Genomic DNA, 21490 nt, shown 5'->3' on the forward strand with positions numbered 1-21490 from the left:
CAAAAGTACAAATCACAATGCAGCGCTATGAACATGAAAACTGTACATTTTTATATTATTCCTCACATATATTAAGAAAAAGATCATCACCAGTCTGATGTCCACTGTACCCACATTACATAGTTCATTATTTGTAAGACTTTTGGAAACATTATCTTTGAGATCATTTTTTAGTTCATTTTTTTTCTATTTTGACATCCAAACAAAATAGGAAATAAATTCATAAAAATTGCTGGCCTTAAAAAAGTTTTTGGAAGATCCCCTGAAAGACCAATAAATTCTATGTATTTATCCTCAGAAGGTGAGATCTTTTAAAGACCAATAAATAATCCAAAGCTGACTTCCTTAGTGGCTGCCATTAAGACTCGGCAATGTTGGTGTCTAGAAAAGGTTACAGTGACTTTCCTTTGTACAGTAGTTCAAAACTTGAGATTTATAATAAGTTCTGAGAGCTTGTTGAGGTCATTCAGGCATGGCTCCCTTTGGAGTATAAAATCCACTTTACTGTACTGTGAAGGAAATATAGTTAAAAGCTCAGATCTTAGCCTCTCTGTGTCTATTGGAGAGCGAACACTTTCTTCTTCTCTCTCCTTATATCCAACTGGATTTCTGTCTCGAAGGTTGAGTACCTCTGTTTGAGAAGATGGTCTTGGTTGAGCGTGGGCAGCCCTTCGGCCAGCAAATGAATGACCTTTAGATTTGGTCCTAAATAAATAATAAATTGTTAGTAAGAATGAAATAGTCTTAAGGTATTACTGTATTACCTGTTTTAGATAAAACTTACTTCGGTAAAGAATTTCTGGTAAGGAACTTATCCAAAGGTGGTCCATTTCTCCCCAAAGGATCATCTGGAACCATAAAGATATCTCCAACGAAGGTGAACTGCAGCAATCTGGATATCCCCATGGTATAAAAAGTTGAAAATTATGTAATTAATACAATGAATTATATTTCTTGGGAGAGAACTGTAAATTATCTTTATACTAGCTGGTACCCGCGACTTCGTCTGCAGTGATTGTAGAAGTGGGTAAATACAGGTGCGGGTAAGGTTTTCGTACTGTGTATAAGGTATGGGATATGAAATGTAACTTTGTATCTTGTTTTTGCTGTAATTCTGAGAATACATGAGACTTTTGTGTTGAATGTAATTTGTATTTCAGCTGCTATAGGGTGTTATAAACTGTACATAGTGTCTTTGGGACAGAGGTATTTCAGGTTAATATACTTCGATATACGACATTGTATGATTTGTTATTTTGCGCCAGTACATGTAAGTTTTGGGCACAGGATACTCTTGAGCAAGCAACATAAAGTCTGGCCCTGTGCATGACAGTTTAGAAACTCCATGTGCCTCTTATTAATAGCAATTAACTCCATCATGTCCCTCACATTAACCCCTGTGTAAGAGTTACTGATAGAGATGAGCGAGTACTGTTCGGATCAGCCGATCCGAACAGCACGCTCGCATAGAAATGAATGGACGTAGCCGGCACGCGGGGGGTTAAGCGCGCCGGCTACGTCCAAGTGGAAGTACCAGCTGCATCCATTCATTTCTATGGAGCGTGCTGTTCGGATCGGCTGATCCGAACAGTACTCGCTCATCTCTAGTTACTGATATGTGAGAGACTTGGAGGTAATAATTAAGTATCTTCATTATTGAGGTCTTTTATTAGTCCCTCCATATGTCTCACATATTAGTAACCTTTATATGGGGCACACAGGGGTTAATATGAGGGACATGATGGGGTTTATTCCTATTAATGTGAGGCACACAGGGGTTAATATGAGGGACATGATGGGGTTTATTCCTATTAATGTGAGGCACACAGGGGTTAATATGAGGGACATGATGGGGTTTATTCCTATTAATGTGAGGCACATGGAGTTACTAACACTAAACTAATAACCCCAAATGCCTGACATTAATGAGAATAGGAACTAAAGGAAGGTAGCTGTGTGTTTCTTACTTTCAGTTTGCTGGCAGCTTCCTCTCCTCCTCGGGGAATGTTTGCAGGGTGCAGATGGCAGGAGCTATCACTATAGCAGGCAGAGACCTGAGAGATTAAGCTCCACCCCCTGGGTTTCCTGCACCCCTCTCAAAGGGGAGTGTCCTTATGCCTCAGCTCTAGCAGAGCACGGACTTCATGTAACTCTTGCAGGTCCTGTGCTTCTGGTGTGCCAGTGAAATATGGCAGGAGTGCCACTCTTGGCACGTGTGCCAGGGGTTGCTGACCTCTGCTGTAGAGGGTAATATGAATTTTGTGGCTTGCTATGGTCCAAAGTGTGTGAGATTGCAGAGATAGTGATGTGAGCTTGGGTTTTGTGGGGTTCCTGGGAAAAATGTATGTGCGCTATTGTGACGAAAAGTAGCCTATTGCGCAATTGAGTGTAGTGACTATGTTTGTGGAAAATTTCAGCCAAATCGGTGGAGCGGTTTTTGCGTGATTGACCGCCAAACATCCGAACATCCAAAGTCACAAACTCACAAACATTTCACATTTATAATATTAATAGGATGTACCTATCCTTTATGATATTCTGCCAAGCATGAGATTCAGCAAAAATGTCCCTTAGATAATCATTTGTGACTATTACACCATCTGTCTTCTCTGCCAGCTGTAGCATAAACCTGGGTTGGATCAGAAAGCACATGTTTTTTAATTCAAAAACATTAGGTCAAGGTATAGAGAATAATAATAAATAATATTTTATTATTATTATGCAATTAATGCTCTGTTCATATGGTCTTTACAGAAGTCTTCAAATAAGGCCATACACTTCTAGATCTCACAAAATGCTGTATTGGATCCCAGAGATCCAAGATTATGTTCTTTTTGTATTACATTCATAAAAAGGTATATGTAGAGATGTAAGCCACTGAATATATCTGCCCATGAACTTTTTATTGGCTTATTTTTAAAGGGCTTGAGTTAGCTGTTCAATACCTTAAGGGCTAGTTCACACTGGGCACGGAATAGCGTATTTTGGGTCTGATTCTGATGTGGGAATCCGCGTCAAAATAGGACCAAAATGTGCCTGCCACGATTGTCGCGGCTTCCCGCTCCGGAGTAGGCCCAAATGAATGGGCCTAGCCCGGAGGGTGCTGCCGCCAGGTGGACGCCGGGGCTGACTCAGCCGCGGAATCCGCCTGAAGAAAGGGCAGCTCGCTTTTTTTTCTGTGAGCCGAAACATGCCGCTTATGGAAAAAAGGAAGCTAGCGGTCTACATAGACCTCTATTGTGAGCGGTCGGATTCTGAGGTGGATTCGGAGTCAGAATCCGCCCCTTCTTGCGCCGTGTGAACGAGCCCTAAAGAGTTGCTGTGTAACCCTGTTGAGTATAGATCAAGGGCACAGATTTTTGTCAAACAATACTTCATAAAAACCTATGGAAAAGTTTCCATTTGCTTTACTTAATGTAGACCATGAACCATGACTGGAGACTAAATATAAACAGTCTGAAATTGTGACATAGAAATGCATCATAAAAAGACTGCTCGGCAGTGACCTAAATGTCACTTCTTTTATGATATGTATCTATTGCTTTGACATTTTGCTGATGACATCAGTGGTTGCAATGAAATCCCCAACAAAAAGCAAAGGTCTCCGCACTCCCTCAATAAATCCTCAGACATGTAGACCAGGGAAGTCTTGGAATTAAAGCCTTTGTTTGTCAGGAAATGGTGACGCGTTTCAGAGTAAAAACTCTCTCAGACTATATTGATGTCAGTAAGTTGTGATAAAGAAGTTTTTACTCTGAGACGCTTTACCATCTCCCGAAAAATAAAGGCTCGAAAATCCATTCCAAGACTGCCATTGTCTACAGTCCAAATTCTGAGAATCAATTGAGGGAATACAAACGCCTTTGCATTTTTTTTGGGGGGGGATGGGGGGGGATGGATGGTTGGATGATTGCATTGCAACCATTAAATCAAGCCTGGTTTGGTTAATGGTGGTATCTAAGGAACGCAGCACCCTGGCAACCAAAATATTTGTGGTTGTTGTAGCTTACACAACAATGCAAGTTATGGATCTACCTTATGAGGGGGAGTTTGGTATACTGATTTCTATCTATTGTGAGACTCTGCACAAGGTAGCACTAATGTCATGTTTCTTTAGTAGGCATTTCCCTGGAGTCTTTAGACTTTCTAAGAATCATTCTGACCTCCACAGACTACATTCCTTACAAGATTTGGTGCTGTAGGGGACTCTGAGTGTTGGATGTCTTGTCAGAATTGTACTAAGGGTCCATTCACACGGAGGAAAATGGTGAGATATTTGGTGTGGAATTTCAGTGCTGAAAAAAAAAGCCTCCCATTGATGTAAATGGGTTCCTTTTTCTGCTAGCAAAACCCATTGACGTAAATGGGAGGCTTTTTTTTCAGCTCTGAATCTGATGCGGATTCCACACCAAATTCAGCACCATTTTCCTCTGTGTGAATGCACTCTTAACTTCCATATGTGCGATTCAATGCAATAGCATGACTAGCTCATCCAAGCAGCCATTTCACTGCAACTTTTATGCAATATGGAGAAAGTCGAATTATAGAAGCAGGAAAGTGCTAATACCAGAGATGTCTACGATTTACATATCTCCTATACAGTGCACAGACACTGTATGGCGATGCTAGCTATACATGACACTGGTATTAAGGAAGTACTGCTCATTCTTACCCTCTTTCCAAAAATGGAAGATTACTCCTGTACGTTACATGTTTCCCTTATACTTTAATTGGAATTCAACACAAAGACTATAAGTTGATACTGCCGTTCATGTTGTGTGACCTGCCTAGCATGTGCTTTATATTTATTATACCCTTATAGGTTTATTCAGCTTTACCTGTCATCATAAGATGTAATTCTTTTGCCTTCAATGGTCCTTGAAGGGGTAAAGGAGAGAAGTCCAAGATCATTGAGCTCTGTTAGAAAGTGCTGTTCTATGAGGAGACATAAAAAGGTCATACACACATAAGTTTTGTGTATGTTTAAAAAAAAGTCATATACCAATCCATTGAATATTGATTCACTTGGTAAATAAAATCGAAACTTAAAATAATAATAATAATAGTATAATGAGAGGACTAATATTCATCAAGGACATGTTCAGAAAAACCTATCTACATATAAAGTGTCTTCTAGCTCAGCAGTAATATTGGTCAGTCCAGGTCCAATCCAGAATTCATGGTAGCAGTTACTATCTATGTGCCCTGGCAGAAGAGATCAGTTCTACAATAGATCACTTATGTCCATCAGATTTCAGGGACTATATACCACATTGTCTGCCCAAGTGGTATAAGGAGGAAAGGTATAATACTTACATTATTAAGTATATAGGACTTCTTACATGAGGGTTGTGGATGTCTTGCATTCCAATCGCACATAGATAAGGCTTATATAAGAAGCCAGTCACATGACAGTGTGAGGAGTACTATGCTGGCTTTACAGCCTATTAATGATGCCTATACATTTACATCACGTAGGCTGTCCTGCACCTATGTATATATCCACCATTATTACCAGCTTCACACCTTACCTAAACCAACATAACAGGGCCTGACTGCATCCTGAAAATATGAGTTAATAAGCAAGAAGTATTAGATCATTATTTGGCCAAAAGAGACAAACTCGCAACCCGTGTCTGGGGTCCCCACGTGGAATAAAAAAATGCTAAAATAAAAAAACAATACACTGCAAGAGACATCATTACAGATCAAGAGAGGCCACATTTACCTGATATCAGGAGAAGCAATGGTTCACTGCAGGGCGCAGACAGGCCAAATGGGTACATGGAGATTGTGGATAATACTGATAAAGCAACCACTCAAATGCCTACAATCCTTGAGGGGGGTGGATGCCCCTTTAATGAGTTGGTTTTGAATTTAGCATAGGCACTCACACTACATGGGGACCCTGATACAGGTTGCAAGCTTGCATATTTTGACCAAAATACGTCATAGGCGTGATATGATTTATAATGATATCCTTTTACTTCTAGACCACAATTTATGAGTATAATAAATAATGAGGAAATATTTTAGATGGAAGTGGCATCAAAGACTGAGGATACTTTCACACTGTCCACTGTTCTGATCTGTCAAAGGATCAGAGCAATAGACTGAAAAGTCAACAGAATGACTGATGCAGATGAATCACCCTTGTTTTGTTTTTTTACATTAGAGTGAGTGGAGCAGATGTAGATGGAGGTTGCTCCGTCTTCATCAGTCATTCTTTCAGCTTTTCAGTCTGCTGATCTAATTCTATGATGGATCAGAACAACAGACTTCAATGACAGCAGTGTGAACTTAGCTTCACTCTGTAAAATGTTTAGGTGCTTACCTTTAGCTTTACTATCCTTCTTCATCCTCCATTGGGGTACAAAAACAGTGATGTTACGATGCCCTCTGTCCCAGAAGTACTGTACTGCCAGTGCAATGCCACGACAGGAGAAAAACCGGTGGAGACCATGTCTGTGGAGGACAGAAAGTATGGCTTATGGCTGTTAAACCTGTGACATATTGTCCTGTGAGTAATGAATATAGGACTTTAACCATTATCAGCTCCTGCCATGCCCTACACTTCTGTTTACTAAGTGACACATGATTCCTTCTAAGGATCGATAACAGAGATATACAGGGAATCGGAAACTTACAGAAGCAGCTGATGCAAAGAAATGAAACTGAAATACTGATTCAGTATTTCTGAAGGATGGCAAAAATAGTAGATAGAAGAGAAGTAAACAACACCAGTTATCATGGGAAGAATATGCAAATCTGTCTTTCATGATGTAATTAGGAATATTAGGAATCTTCCTAATTACATCATGGAAGACAGATTTGCATATTCTTCCCATGGTCCCTTGCGAAGTGGAGTGCTAAAGGCTTAATAAGTCTCCACACACCTATATGGTGGTCTCTCCCCAAGGAGTGACAATATCCCTTTAACACCAGTTATGGCAGCCATTATGTGCTGAACACCTTCCATCAGCCAGAAGAGCAGAGACAGGAGAGCTGAACATGGCAGCAGCAAATGTCATGTTATGTGACTTCTTCATAAGGCCTGGTCAGACTTGTTTCTTATGGTTTGGATTATGCACTAATGCAGTGTTGGGGTTGGGAGAATTGTATGTTGGGATATTTTTGCTGATCTGCTGCAATTTTTCAGCCATTAATTTCTAAAGTAAATGTTAACCTCTGTTTCTGATGCATTTATTTTTTGCTGCATTTTATTACTAAGTAGAATAGCTACAAGTGTGAACAAGGCTTTATGTGAGCAAAGTATTTTGTTAATAAGAAAATCTCTGTATTGGAACGTTCATATATTTGCATGCACAGTATGTTGGTATCAGATGACTGAAGTCCTGAATTTGGGGTAAATCCTTAGGTATTTTCCCACCAGTTTTACATTTGTCAATAACATCTTGTTGTTACCCCTTTAGGATAAGTTCACATGAGTTTTTTGGATCGGAACCTGAGGCGGAGGCTACCTCTAGTTATGATCGAAAAACTGTGTAGCTGCGACTGAAAGCCGGTGCACTGCATCGGCATCCAGCCGCGCACTCCGTTCGAGATTAGGCCCAATGAATGGGCCTAGTCCGGAGGATGGCCTGTCTTCATGCCGAATCGCGAGGTGAAACGGCCTGAAGAATGAGCACCTCACTTCTTTTTCCAGAAGCCAGCACAAGCCAGCTCCTGGAAAAAACTCCTGAGCAGCTCCCATTGATTTCAATGGGAGCTGTCTTTTTGATCAGGAATTTGGGGCGAATACGGCCTCAAAATCCTGACCAAAAAACTCTGCGTGAACTTACCCTTATAAAGATTCATCACCAAACCCTTTATAACAGATTCTGACCTAAGCTTAGGATCAGTCATCAATACCAGATCAGTAGGGACTGACCTCCTGCACCCTCAGGATCAGCTGAGTATAGAAGGTATAATAGTCTGATTAGAGCTGTGACCTGTTTATGTGGCACACATGTGGGCACTGCTAACCCCTACCAGTCCTATTTAACTAAATGTCAGAAAGCTGAAGTTCCAAGCACAGTTCCTGGAAGAATGTGCGGTGCCTGGTTAATAATAATGAGACTGTATAGGTCATTGAAGCTGGTCGGTGGAGGTGCTAGGAGATGGACCCCCACCAATTTTATACTAATGACCTGGCAAAACCTTTCCTTTGTAACAAATTAAGAGAGTCTCTGACTATTGGCTTAGTAATTTCTATACTAAACTACATTTATCTTGATGTTCGATACGTATGAGGGCTGGACGCACTTTGCTATGAGTTTTTGAATGAGTCATGGAAAGTATCAGATTCACATTTCAAAGCAAATACAAGAAAGTGAGAGGAGCAAAAGCAGAAATCACCAGTTATCTGAATACTCAAGAGTACATAAATAGATGTTATTTTCCCTTACAGAGACATATGAGTGTATGATAAGCAGCTGACCAAAACTCTCCAGAAATAGTGACAGCAATAAAGCATCCTGGCAAGTTATGCAATGTGAACACTGCACATACTATTTGGACAAGAACCCTCATAGGGAGCTCATAAGGTCCAACAACGGACTTTAGAGAATCGATTGTCAGTGTATGTCTCACAAATACTCAATGATAATTACCATGGTGAAGATTTAGGGGAAATCCAAGCTAATTCAAGACAATGTCAGATGTCATCACCCTACCGATTCCTGCAGCACTGGATGGGTCTACCTAAAACTCTTCAGGCATAGACAGGTATTTAGGCGACTGGAAATTTCTGACTTATTTCTCCCTCATCTGCTCCAATGATTTCAGATGAGCTTTAACATAAGAATTGTGTCTGACATGGACTGGATCATACAGTATATGGGTGACTCTATAGAGCCTGTACATCAATGTAGGGAGTCATACCCTGTTTCCCCGAAAATAAGACACCCCCCCCTTCACCTTCTGGATCACATACAACCGGCAGTCATGTCGGCACTCCGCTAATTGTTCCCCGCTTTGTTTGCCGATTGTTCCCCGCTCCAGTCGCTGCATAAAACATCCCCCGAAAATAAGAAAGGTCATATATTTCGTTAGCTAATTAATTATAAGAACATGTCTTATTTTCGGGGAAACAGGGTAGGAGATTCATGTGCCACTGTGTTGTGCCTCCATACTGCACCACCCGGTTTCCCTGAAAATAAGTCATCCCCCGAAAGTAAGACATAGCAGAGGTTTTGTTGAATAGCCTAATATAGAGCATCACCTGAAAGTAAGACATCCCCCAATAATAATAATGTTTCTGCGCAAAGATTTTATGAAGATAAACATTGCAGCAGAACACTGTGCGTGATGTTCCGTGTGCACAGGTATGCCGGCTGCTGACGACGCTGCGATACGTTGTATCCACTGTTCCTGCTGCTGTAGGATGAGCTGGGAGATGCCCGCTGTGCATACACTAAGTATCGTGGAGATTCTTACTTGACGTAGGATTTGAAGAATAACAACGATATATATGAAATCACAGCACAGTTTCATTGACTACTATGGGTGCCCTATTACAGATCCTTACTACTGGGAGGTTGTACACAGCGGTAATACGCCAATGTGTATATCACATAAAAGTGATTGGGCAAAAACTAAGGCTTGCTTACCATCCAATGTGAAAATGTCAACTATGTGCAGGTGTGAATTTCCTACAGCCACATATACATTAAATATGTTGAAAAAACTGAGTTTGTAGCCCTGGAGAATGTTTCTCAAAGCGGACTACTGCTGATAGGTTGGGTTCTGTCTTATACAATCCCTCACAGAATAAGCCTGCAATGTGTGAACAGCAGTCTATGTGCATATACAGTGTTGACTGAAACATTATCATATGAGAATATGTTTTCCAGTATTACTATGTCCAATACACAATCCGCATTATTTATAGAAACAGGAAACAATAATGTATTACAGACCTTTGCTGTCCTGAGTTGTACCTATTGTTTTCTTACATGTAATTTCCAGGGGTGTCATGAATATTGTATGTTTGGACAAGGGGCCGACAACATTTGCTAAGTTTAAAGTCCTCCCGACAGCTGTTGGATTGCTATCCTACTAATATTATAAATGTGAAAGTTTGTGTGTTTGGATGTTTGTGAGTTTGGATGTTTGTTCCTCAATCACGCTAAAACGCCTGGACGGATTTGCGTGCAATTTTCCACAAACATAGTTTTCCCTTAGGATTGAGTCACAGGCTACTTTTGGTGCCACTAAACAACATGGCTTCCTAGCAGGAGACTCACAAAAGCAGGACTCCTAGCCCCAGCTATAGACTCACACACACTGCCTGGCATTTCCTGCCTCAACCTGCCTGCACACTCCTTACTGTCACCTCAGGAGTAGCCCTCACTCTACTCACTCACATAACACATCACATTGTCTGTATCACTACATACACAACACATCACATTGTCTGTATCACTACATACACACTCACACACACTGCCTGCCATTTCCTGCCTCAACCTGCCTGCACACTCCTTACTGTCACCTCAGGAGTAGCCCTCACTCTACTCACTCACATTTTACATATAGCTTTCCACTATATAACACATCACATTGTCTGTATCACGACATACACAATACAACACATCACATTGTCTGTATCACGACATACACAATACAACACATCACATCACATTTGCTAGGCCACCAAACTTTTTACAGCACTTTTACAGTTTCACACGTCTGTGTCCGCCCAATTCTCAAATCACCGCAGACGAAGTCGCGGGTAAAAGCTAGTCTCTTAATAAAATTCTTATATTCAAAAATCCCTTGGAGTGCAGAGTTTCTATTCTTATTTAGAGGATGGGGTGGAACCCTACTCGAGCACTTGACAGAGTGACTTCCATCCTTATTGCATTATCTTAAGAACAGGTCAACAGTATCTAAGATTAGGATAAAGACGGGTCCCCTGAACTGGTCACTGGTACTATCAGGACCTACATTCAGCTGCAATTTTTTGGGGATCCTGGCAGTAAGTGTTTCATTCCCCTACTATAACCGATCACAGTGACAATACAATAATATATTTCACAGTTTGCATACAAATCAATGGGCTGTCGGTAACATACATAAACATGCGGAGTCCACCAGAGCAAGAGACACTTTTTGCAGCTGCTTTAAACTGTGGTGAATAGATAAGGATTCTGAACAATGGATCTCCATTTATTCACCTATTATTCCAGACAACCCCGCTAAAAGGTGGCCGAACACCTCTGACTTCCACATACACATGTATGTCATGAAGGAATAGAGGGAGGGTGGGGGTAAGCTACTGAAGACACCTCTGACTTACGACATCTTCTGTGAGGGAGCATCAGAACACCTCAACATGGGCCAAGGTGTATGGCTGATATTGTAATATGTATGGACACCTTAAAGAGTACATTTTACTGCCAAACCATCAGCAATAAGCATTATTACTTACATCTTAGCCACATTACTGCCATCTATAATAATATGCCTCAGTTGATCATTTCCTTTCTCATTTCTTAAATTTAGCTTGAAAGGCGTTTGCATTGCCTCATTGAATCTCTGCGCTCCTGTTACAACAGGGATATTGTGTTTTTCTTTAGCATCTCTCTTTATCATTTCTTCCATAGCCACAGGTTCCTGTTGGGCGCCACCATTAAATATATCCTCCTCTGGAAAGTTACTGTTCAATGTTGGGGGCTTTTCAGCAATGAACTGGACCACCCTGGGGTCTGAAATGTTTGGTTCCTGTTGGGATTGAGCAGCAGTGCTCTGCTGAAACTGAATGTCCACCGGTTGTTGCCCTTTTCCTTGAGATGTAGCATTCATCATAAAATCCTCAGAATTACTTTTTTCATTCAGTTTCCTTAGCAGCCCTGCCACAGATCCATCCCCAATGTCTACAATTTCACTAGGTGAATAGCCACAATTCTTGGCCGCAGACTTCATCACTTCTAGGAGGTAATCGTCATCATCATCGTCTTTGCTGGAAGGTGTATGTGTTATTTCTTGTAATGTTGAAGGCCGTTTTTTATGACTTATGATCGGATCATGACTAGACTGCTCCATATTAACTTTGTCAAGTATCTCCGACGGCTCCTGGATGCCATTCTCATGCAGTACTTTAAGAACAACAGATTCCTGGTAACCCATAGTTTTAAAAAAGTCTAAAAGCATGTTAAACTCTTTTTGAGTTCCCAAAGAAAATTGAGCTTGAGAGCCTGGTTCTCTCTCATCCTTTCCCATTATGGTATCAAGCAATCCAGATATTTGCTTGAACTCGTCTTCATCATCATCACTTAATGATTCCACCGTATCACTCGCTAGAGGCTTTTTTTCGTGGTGACTAGAGGTGCAGTACTTGTTTCCCTCTATCGGAGACATCTTGTTACTTATCTGCACTGGCGGTCCGCTCGCTACCCATGCACTGTCAGTAATGAGTTCCCGTGGCTCGGAAGCTCTTTGGTGCAGAACTCTTTTTGGAGACATTTGTTTAAATATATCATTTGGCTGAGATGTTGAACTATTCTTAGAGTTTGGATTTTGGAATTTGACAGGTGCAGTAAAGAAAGGCCTCATTGCAGTGTCTGAGGTTTGTATAGGTGTCCTCTCAGGGCTTTTTGGCTGTTTTACCCTCAGTACTTTGTCCTCCTCTACTAAGAATAGTAACTGTTCCTTTATAGAAGTTGGGAGTATTAGAAGGTCCAAGGAATGCTGATCATTATACTTTTCCACCAAATCCTTAAAATTTCTTTTGATGGAAGCGTCTTGATCATCCGCTTTGGATATACTTTCATCTATAAAAGTATGAATCCTACTTTGGGCCATTACCACTTCTGCAGCTAGACCAGAGATTCTGATACGACCAGGAGTTTGTGGTTTCACACATGCTGAAGTAGCTCGAATTAAGCAGTCAAGAAAAAGACCTCTTGCCCCTACAAAGATACAGTGCATCTCCCGGGGGTAGCTGAAATCTTCTATTAGCTCTGGGGTGCATAGTCCTTTAATATAATCCTGAAGGTGGAAAGCAAACATTTGTTAGTTTTCACATACTATCAATGTATGTATATCATTGACTGAAATTATATACTGACTGTAAATAGTGATTTGGCAATAATTCTACCGGACACTGATGCGAAAGTTGGGTGGCAACCTTTAACATCACTCACCCATCCCGGACTTCTAAGCAATAAATCGGCCCAGTTAGAGGGGTATTCCAACAACTAACATTTATCACCTATCTCTACAATAAGGGAACCCAGTTTCCTCCCAAATGCTGGAGGAATATGACTAGTGCGCTCTGATATGTTAAATCTTCCCTCCCAGGACACCCAGATCTAATCTTATCAATGGAATTCAATAAACAGTACATGCACAGAAACCATGTTTAGAGATGAGCGAACACTGTTCGGATCAGCCGATCCGAACAGCACGCTCCCATAGAAATGAATGGAAGCACCTGTGATGCCGGCCGGCGGCAAAGTCAGCGTCACAGGTGCTTCCATTCATTTCTATGGGAGCGTGCTGTTCGGATCGGCTGATCCGAACAGTGTTCGCTCATCTCTACATATGTTGAGATAGCTCATTTTATCAAGGATTGCCCTATCATTTAAGAATCTGGGAAAACTGATTGACAAAGCATTTCCTGATATACAAGAAATAAAGTATTATTATTATATTAATTAAAGGGATTGTCTAAGGCCCAGTTCACATTGGCATTCTGTTCGGGGAGTCCGCTTGGGGACCCCCTGAACGGAAAACTATATGCATTAAAAAGCGGTTAGCTAAGAAAGCAGACCGGACCCTATAGACTATAATGGGGTCTGTGTGGTTTCCGCTCGGTTTCCGCACGAAACATGCAGAGAAAAAAGTGCTGCTTGCACAAGTCACCCATTAGTAAGTTATAAAAACGTATCCAGAAGTAGAGACTGGGCTAAAATTACAAACTCTATTATATGAGCCCCCTTCCTGTGCTTCCAGCACCACATTCTGGTCCCCGGTCGCTTTTTTACATGTCTGGGGTACGGACATATATACACGTTACTGTCACAGCCAATCGCTGGACTCAGCAGTATATGAGAGCCAGTAATAGACTGCAGAGGGGATGAGGCTTGACAGATAGCTCACTGCAGAAGCCATGTAAACAAATCCTTGCGACCCTGGAGCAGGTAGGGTTGCAATAGATAAGTTTAGGATTTTATGTTATTTTACCTGCTTCCAGGTACATTTTTTAGAACTCAGAACACCTCTTTAAGTTGTGTTTCTACTGCCATGAGAGGCTTGGTCAGAGCCCTATAACGCTGCGTGCACAGATTCTTTATCTGTCATAATGACAGACACCATGACAGAAGCTGACAGGGAGTACTGTAACTCAAAAGGGTCAGCTGGGCTCTGAACACAGGGAAACACTCTTTACAGGGAGTCTCACTTCCTAAAACAATAATAGTGTCAAGGCATTTCATGGGAGCAGAAACCTGTTTAAGGCCACAATCTGATGAAGAAAGGCAAAGATACGTATCTAAGTGCACTGGGGGTTGGGACTTATTTGCTAGATTTCCTAAAACTTCCAAAAGTGCACCAGCTCTCCACTAGAATCATCTCCCAATGCAGTCTCCTTAGTTGTACATTATCAGTCACTGCAACGATTCAGAAACTTTTGTCAGCAAGCCTGGCATGTTAGGCCCGCCTCCAGTGCACTTCCAGGCTGATCTGAATATCCATAAAAAGGTGATAATCTCTGCATTGCATTATCAGTTTGTAGGGATGTCTCGGTCCTATTAAAGACTAGATGGAATTATTCTTTGTGGGTTTCATAATGAAGTTTAAAAGGAGTACGTCAGGTTGCGCAGTGTCTCCCAAACCAATAATAACGTTATGTTGCTTCTTACCTTGGCTTTTACTATGTTCCTTTTGTCACCGTGAAGCTGAATCCACATCTGTTGCTGTCCAGGTGACTGCAGGGATACCGGGTCTTCAGTAAGGACTCCTAAAATGTTCATTGTAATTCCGAATATTCTCTCGACATGCGGATGTTGGTCTCGAAGCTCTCTCTCTGATCCTCGAGGCACAGCAAATTCGTCCATGTTGTTGCCGTCTTGCGCTGCCTCATACTCCCCGAAAGCCATCAGCATTTTAGGTAGCACAGCTTATGCCTAATGTGAAGGATAGAAGAGTTAAAGGGCAGAAATCTTGCCCTATACATGAGACACCCTCTTTTTCCAGCTCTGGATTCTTGGTGCTGTCAGCAATGCGGTTGTGCTGTAAGCCCTTTGCTGTACCTATGTGTAGCTCCGTCTGCAGCAGGTACATTACACAGACATGGGGGACTTCCTGTTACAACTATATTTGAACTGTATCTTCTATTTTCTGCACTTCAGTGTTTTGCTCTTTCATCTCCTTCCTCATTCTGGATGGTGTTTAACAGCCCCTCCCTTTACCTCCGCCCATGTACTCAGTATTTTCTCAATGCTTTACCTGTTGCTATGCTCTTACTGTTTGTATTGTGATCCCCTTTATGCCCTCCATACAACCCTAACCAGATTATTGTGCACCGAATCACAATAGCCCTATAACCGTACTATGCCCAGGTCCAGCACTTACAACAACTAGCATTTCTGCCCTCTGTACCTACCATTAGGATATTTTTGCTTGCTGTGTAAAAACTTCCTTACCCAATTCTCCGCCTCCCCATCATGATGACTGATGGGAAGTTCCTATGTGTGTCAGACTGGGGAATTCCACTTTGAGCTCACATAGGGGGAGGAGTAAATGGAATGTGGTTTCTATGTTTAGTCACAAGAGCTTCAGACCTGTTCTGTACCTCTGTCTGCAAGAAGAGAACCAAGCTTGCAGAGTCTGAATTTGTGCTCGTCATTTCCTTGGCAGGAAAACAAAACAGAAACCTTTCCAGCAACTGGAATCTTGGAGCCCCATCTACTGGCAGCTGTAGTGTACTAGCTATAGGCTGTTCAGACGTGCACGTTATAGCAACAGGACAAGCCATAGTTCTTTCCCTACCAACGCATGACTATTTATCAGATTATTTGAACATTTTTCCTCAATTTCAATTAATGAATGGTTATTTTAGGACACGGCCTTTTTCACATTCTCCTATTTATTCGCCTCGCCATGCGACTGAGTTGTGGTTTCAGCTATTCCCATATCTGCGATCCGTCATAGTACCGGTAGTAATAATTCCTGATACAGGATGGCATGGATACAAAATGACTATAATAATCATTGTGGCTTTCACTTATTCTGCAATTATTCCCCAACTCTAATCCTACCTCATTGCGCCTGCTCCATATAGCCATAGTTTCCATTTTTCGTACTGAAAAGGTTTAATAAGTTAGAAAAAGATGTAGTGTATTACAGCACCTGCAAACTGGATAGGACTCTAGCGGTTTAGGAAATCACAGAATGTCATACCTACAGAAACGCCGCAGTTTTCCTCTAGGAATAATTGCACTGTTTTCTGTCGAAAGTGCTGCAGGGAAAACCGCAATGCCTTATGGCCACGTTTTTTGCTGTGGGGGCACAACTTGGGACTTTAGCCTTACATACGTTTTGGACCATAAATCTCAGCTGTTTAATAGCATGCTGGCAACTTAGTGTAAGCGGACATTTTTCTTGTGGCCGCGGCCCGCGGGCATGCGCAGTCTGCTCTGCCCGAGGCCTAGAAGGTTGAAACCCAGCTCCGAAAGAAAACGCGCAGAGAGGCGGGTTCCTGAAGAAGATGGAAGCGTCGCAGGAGAGTTCTCTCGCAGCATTGGGGACGCCCCCAGTGCTGAGAGAGAACTCATTTGCATACCGAAGAAAACCAGGATTTCAACCGAACGGCGGCGCGGAGAAGACATCTATGGGTAGGAGAGGAATAGCCTTTCTTAAGGCTCTTCCGACGTGTTAGTAAGAAAAAAATAAGAATTTTAATGGTAGAATCTCTTTCAGCAAAGCCTTTGATATAGTGCTACATAAAGTGCTGATAGATAAATTACACCACACAAAAAAAAAATATAAAAATTTTCGTCTACTACTGGGCAAAAACCATTTGTCCTATACTGAATCGAGTCTATGGCTTCCAAATCAGAAGTCAGAATTGTTGTAACACATCAGGAAATGTTGCTACCATATGCATAAGTATGCCTAAATGAATTAAGCGCTTGGAAAGCATTGAGTAATTTTGAACAGAATTTTTACTCCAACAATTTCCTGATCTACATCAAAGTTTTCATAGTAAACAGCGTAAGAAAATGTAACGGAATAACAAAATTTCAAAAAGTTTAGTTTTTCAGTATAAAAGTCTTACTTGAGCAAGGCCCAGGACTGTTAAAAGTGCATCAGGCATCTGCTTTTGTCTTTATGAACGGTCATAGTTTCCCGTTGCATAAACCAGTAGTCTCCCATATTGATGGGATTTCAGCAGCCTTGATATCTGTTCTCTATTGTAGAAATATCTTTATGGATCTGTTCTCTATGTTCACCACTTACATGTCCCAGATTGGGTGGGAAAAAGTCAAGATGGGAATGTAAGAAATGCATTTTCAATGACATTCGGTAGCCGAGTTGTTCATATGCTGTAAACATGTTGTCTACTAATTCAGCAGTTTTCAGCTCGTCTGTTCCCAAGGATGTTCTGCACTACTAGCACAAACGCATCCCATGCTGCAAGATCCAGAGGGTTGAGTTTGTTCTGAATGTGTCATCGTATTAGTTTGTTGATTTCGAGGCCAATAAAAATTCCGGCCTTTATTTTAGCCTGTTTTCAATGTGCTCAACTTCTTCAAATACTGGAAACCATTTCCATCAACATCGAGTGCAATTATAAAATTTTTCCTTAAACTAAGTTTAATGTGAAGTGGAGGAACTTGAGTGGATCGACCAGTGATTTGTGTTGTACATTCTGCTGACCAACTGTGTGCTCGACTCTGAGAGGTCACTGTCTCATTTTGTAATGATTATTGTCATCACCACTGTTCCATAGGCACAAGAAACACATATGCTTTGTGTACCCTAACTGTAGGCCAAGCAGCAGTGCTCCCACTTTCAGGTCAGCACAAATTTTCCATTTATATTCTGAGTATTTGATAATTTCCAAAATTAACTCCATAGAAGCATGGGTCTCTTTGATTCCAACCACATGAGACAATAGAACAGATTGTTTTTCATTACCATTGTGCAACAAGAGAGCTCTCAAACTTGTACAGAACAGAAACAGTACAGAAACAGGCATCACTTTCCATTGCATAGTATGCAGCTAACTTGGTGTGTCAATAACGAAAGTGTAAAGTTGTGGTACCTCGTTGTAGCAAATTCCATTCCTGAAGTCTAGAAGCTAGCAGTTCTGACTTTTCTTTAGATAATGACAGATCTCTTACCAGATCATCTAAATCTGATTGGCTCAGCAAGTACAGCTGACCCTCCAGTTGTTCTGGACCAGGAAAGACATAGTGACAATCAATATCTTCTTCTTCATCAGGATCAGAACTGTCTGTTCCAATTACCGTTCCTGCTGTGTGCGGGGCAGGCACTGGATTCTCTACATCATGTAGTACAGGTTTAAGAGCAGACTCACAGTCGGGATACACAATTTGTGACTTGTTTCTCTTTGAATATTTGACGATTTTAGTGATGTAAAATCAACTGTCTGAGGGGTGATTTGTCTGCTCATGCCAAACTATCGGCACTGCAAAAGCCATGCATTTCCTTTTACCATTCAACCACTGCATTAGCCCAGAGTAACACACAGTGCAACAAACATGAGGTGCCCAGCTTTTATCTTGATCTCCAATTTGACAAAGTAATACTTGGAAGCAAGATGCACACGCTATGCCAGATTCTTGCGCTGATCATAAGTAGTGTATTTGCCACATATGTAGCAGAAATTGTCCAGATCATTATCACATTCGCGTTTATCCATCTTAAATTTTAAAACTGATAGCACTATAACAGATCACCTTATCGAAATCTGAGTGTGTCCGGACAGGTCTGGGCATGTCCAATAGAATAGTTCCAATGTATAATGCATTAATATTAAAACTGAATAGGCTTTACATGTATAACTTAAAATCTAGACGTGTGAGGCAAATTCCAAGTTCATATTTGGAATTGGCGCGCTCATTTTACTAGAAATCACATGTTTTTCTCTCAGTAGCAAAATCATTGTTGTGCGGTGTTATTGATTGGAGATACACCCTGAATAGTTCAATGGTTTCGTAGTTGGTTGACGAATCGATATCAGTCTGAGAATAGACAAGTCAGCAATGCAGGCATGCAGCAAGGAAAGCAAGGTGAAGGCTTGGTTGTATAGCTAGAAGTAAAACTATTAGAAAGGGAGATTGTGATCGCAATGTATAGAACCCTGGCGAGACCACATGTGAAATACTGTGTCCAGTACTGAAGATCCCACCTACAAAAAGACATAGATAAACTAGAACAGGTCCGAAGACATGCTCCAAAAATAGTGGGGAGTCATAAGCACAAAATATGTCAGGAAATACTTAAAGGGAGTCTACCACCTACCCTAAGCATATTCAACTGCTACAACCATATTACAGTGATAAACATCATACCTCTGTTACAGTATATATGTCACTTTCGTAGACTTGGAGAAATACAACAAATACTTTTCTTTGAAGGCCTCTTTTTTTCTCCTGTAAACTCTATGTTGATGCCTTTTTCCCAAAAAGCTTTACTTTTGTCTCATCTGACCAGAGAACATTCTTCCAAAATGTTTTTGGCTTTCTCAGGTAATTTTTGGCAAACTCCAGCCTGGGTTTTTTATGTCTCTGGGTAAGAAGTGGGGTCTTCCTGGGTATCCTACCATACAGTCCCTTTTCATTCAGACACCGATGGATAGTACGGGTTGACACTGTTGTACCCTCGGACTGCAGGGCAGCTTGAACTTGTTTGGATATCAGTCGAGGTTCTTTATCCACCATCCGCACAATCTTGCATTGAAATCTCTCGTCAATTTTTCTTTTCCGTCCACATCTAGGGAGGTTAGCCACAGTGCCATGGGCTTTAAACTTCTTGATGACACTGCGCACGGTAGACACAGGAACATTCAGGTCTTTGGAGGTGGACTTGTAGCCTTGAGATTGCTCATGCTTCCTCACAATTTTGCTTCTCAAGTCCTCAGACAGTTCTTTGGTCTTCTTTCTTTTTTCCATGCTCAATGTGGTACACACAAGGACACAGGACAGAGGCTGAGTCAACTTTAATCCATTTCAACTGGTTGCAAGTGTGATTTAGTTATTACCACCACCTGTTAGGCGCCTCAAGTAAGTAACAGGTGCTGTTAATTACACAAATTAGAGAAGCATCACATGATTTTTCAAACAGTGCCAACACTTTTGTCCACCCCCTTTTTTGTTTGATGTGGAATTATATCCAATTTGGCTTTTTGACAATTATTTTTGTGGTTTTTCATTGAAGACAAATTAAATCAAGTTAATAATACCAAAGAATTTGTGACTGCAATCATTTTCTGGAAGAAAATGATTATCTGACAGAATTGCAGGGGTGCCAATACTTTTGGCCAACACTGTACAAGTGAGACGGTGGCCTGAGGGTGGGCTTTCAGTCCTGGGAGCACTGCTTGTGCTGCTCAAGTATAATAAGTGATGGGGAGTATCAACTATCACTGGATGAGAAGGCACCAGGCAGAAGATGGTTGGGGTCCAAGTGGCAAGAGCAGCACTTGAGGAACTAAGGGCATGAGCCAAGTGCACCAACTGTCTCATTTGCATATCACGTCAAAGTTGTTTATCGGTAAATCTACAAAAGCGATATATATAACAAAGGTATGTTGTTTATTATTGTAGTGTGCTCAGTAACGTGGTGGTGACATTTAAATATGCCCGGTGGAGGTAACAGATTCCCTTTAAAGAGGTTGTCCCACAAAAGACACTTGTAAGTGTCAGATTAGTGGGGTCTGACTGCTCCAACTCCCATCATTGCTGAGAAGATGGGACCTAAATCATTCATATTGACAAATGAGTGTTGCACTGTATTGACATCTATGAGCCTGCGTATACTGTGGGTTGTGAATAAGTGTTGTTTATGGGACTACCGTTTAAAAAAAAAAATGTTTAAGGGGTTGGGTTTTTTTATGAACTACACACAAGAACAAGCAGCACAATCTGAAGTTAGTTCAGAGAAGATTATAAGCAATGTGAGGAAATATTATTTTACTGAAGGAGAAGTTGAAGCTTGTCATACAATCCCAACAGATGTGGTTGGAAAGTTTAAAGAAAGTGAATAACATGCCTGGGATAAGCTCATGTCTATCCCAAGATGAAAAGGAAACACTATAAACGGAACAATCGTCTATGTTTTTGAAGAAATCTCATGAGAAAGTGGGCAGTAGAAATCTTCATGAAAGTTTTTCAATCACTAGAAGCATAGGGGTACATTGTCCATGTCAGTTATCACCTGCCTGAGTGCCGTATATCATAGCAGTCAGACACAATTTACAGTCAGGAGCTATTCTGGCACCGCTAATCTTATTTTA

The 21490-nt window shown here is 41.2% G+C and overlaps 1 protein-coding gene across 2 annotated transcripts; it reads right to left on the reverse strand.

The window, feature by feature from the left end:
* LOC142207487 (protein KHNYN-like) lies at positions 1–15721 on the reverse strand. 2 transcript variants are annotated; one of them, XM_075276684.1, is made up of 8 exons: positions 15651–15721; positions 14868–15131; positions 11435–12993; positions 6335–6465; positions 4839–4935; positions 2522–2629; positions 785–892; positions 1–705 (listed from the first exon to the last, which is right to left on the reverse strand). In XM_075276684.1, exons 2-8 carry the CDS (start codon positions 15108–15110, stop codon positions 420–422), a joined length of 2532 nt encoding a protein of 843 aa, XP_075132785.1. In that variant the 5' UTR covers positions 15111–15131; positions 15651–15721; the 3' UTR covers positions 1–419. The 2 variants fall into 2 exon arrangements, with proteins under 2 accessions (XP_075132785.1, XP_075132784.1); XM_075276683.1 differs by having other exon boundaries at positions 15611–15694.
* Positions 15722–21490: the final 5769 nt, after the last annotated feature.

Source organism: Leptodactylus fuscus, chromosome 1 (assembly GCF_031893055.1).
Source record: "Leptodactylus fuscus isolate aLepFus1 chromosome 1, aLepFus1.hap2, whole genome shotgun sequence".
Taxonomy (NCBI): Eukaryota; Metazoa; Chordata; class Amphibia; order Anura; family Leptodactylidae; genus Leptodactylus; species Leptodactylus fuscus.

Coding starts and splice junctions, on each gene's coding strand:
- LOC142207487 (XM_075276684.1), bottom strand. CDS start 15,110: ATGCTGATGGCTTTCGGGGAGTATGAGGCAGCGCAAGACGGCAACAAC. Junction 4,936..6,334: donor GAAGGATAGTAAAGCTAAAG/GTAAGCACCTAA, acceptor GTCTCCTCATAG/AACAGCACTTTCTAACAGAG. Junction 706..784: donor ACCAGAAATTCTTTACCGAA/GTAAGTTTTATC, acceptor TTATTTATTTAG/GACCAAATCTAAAGGTCATT.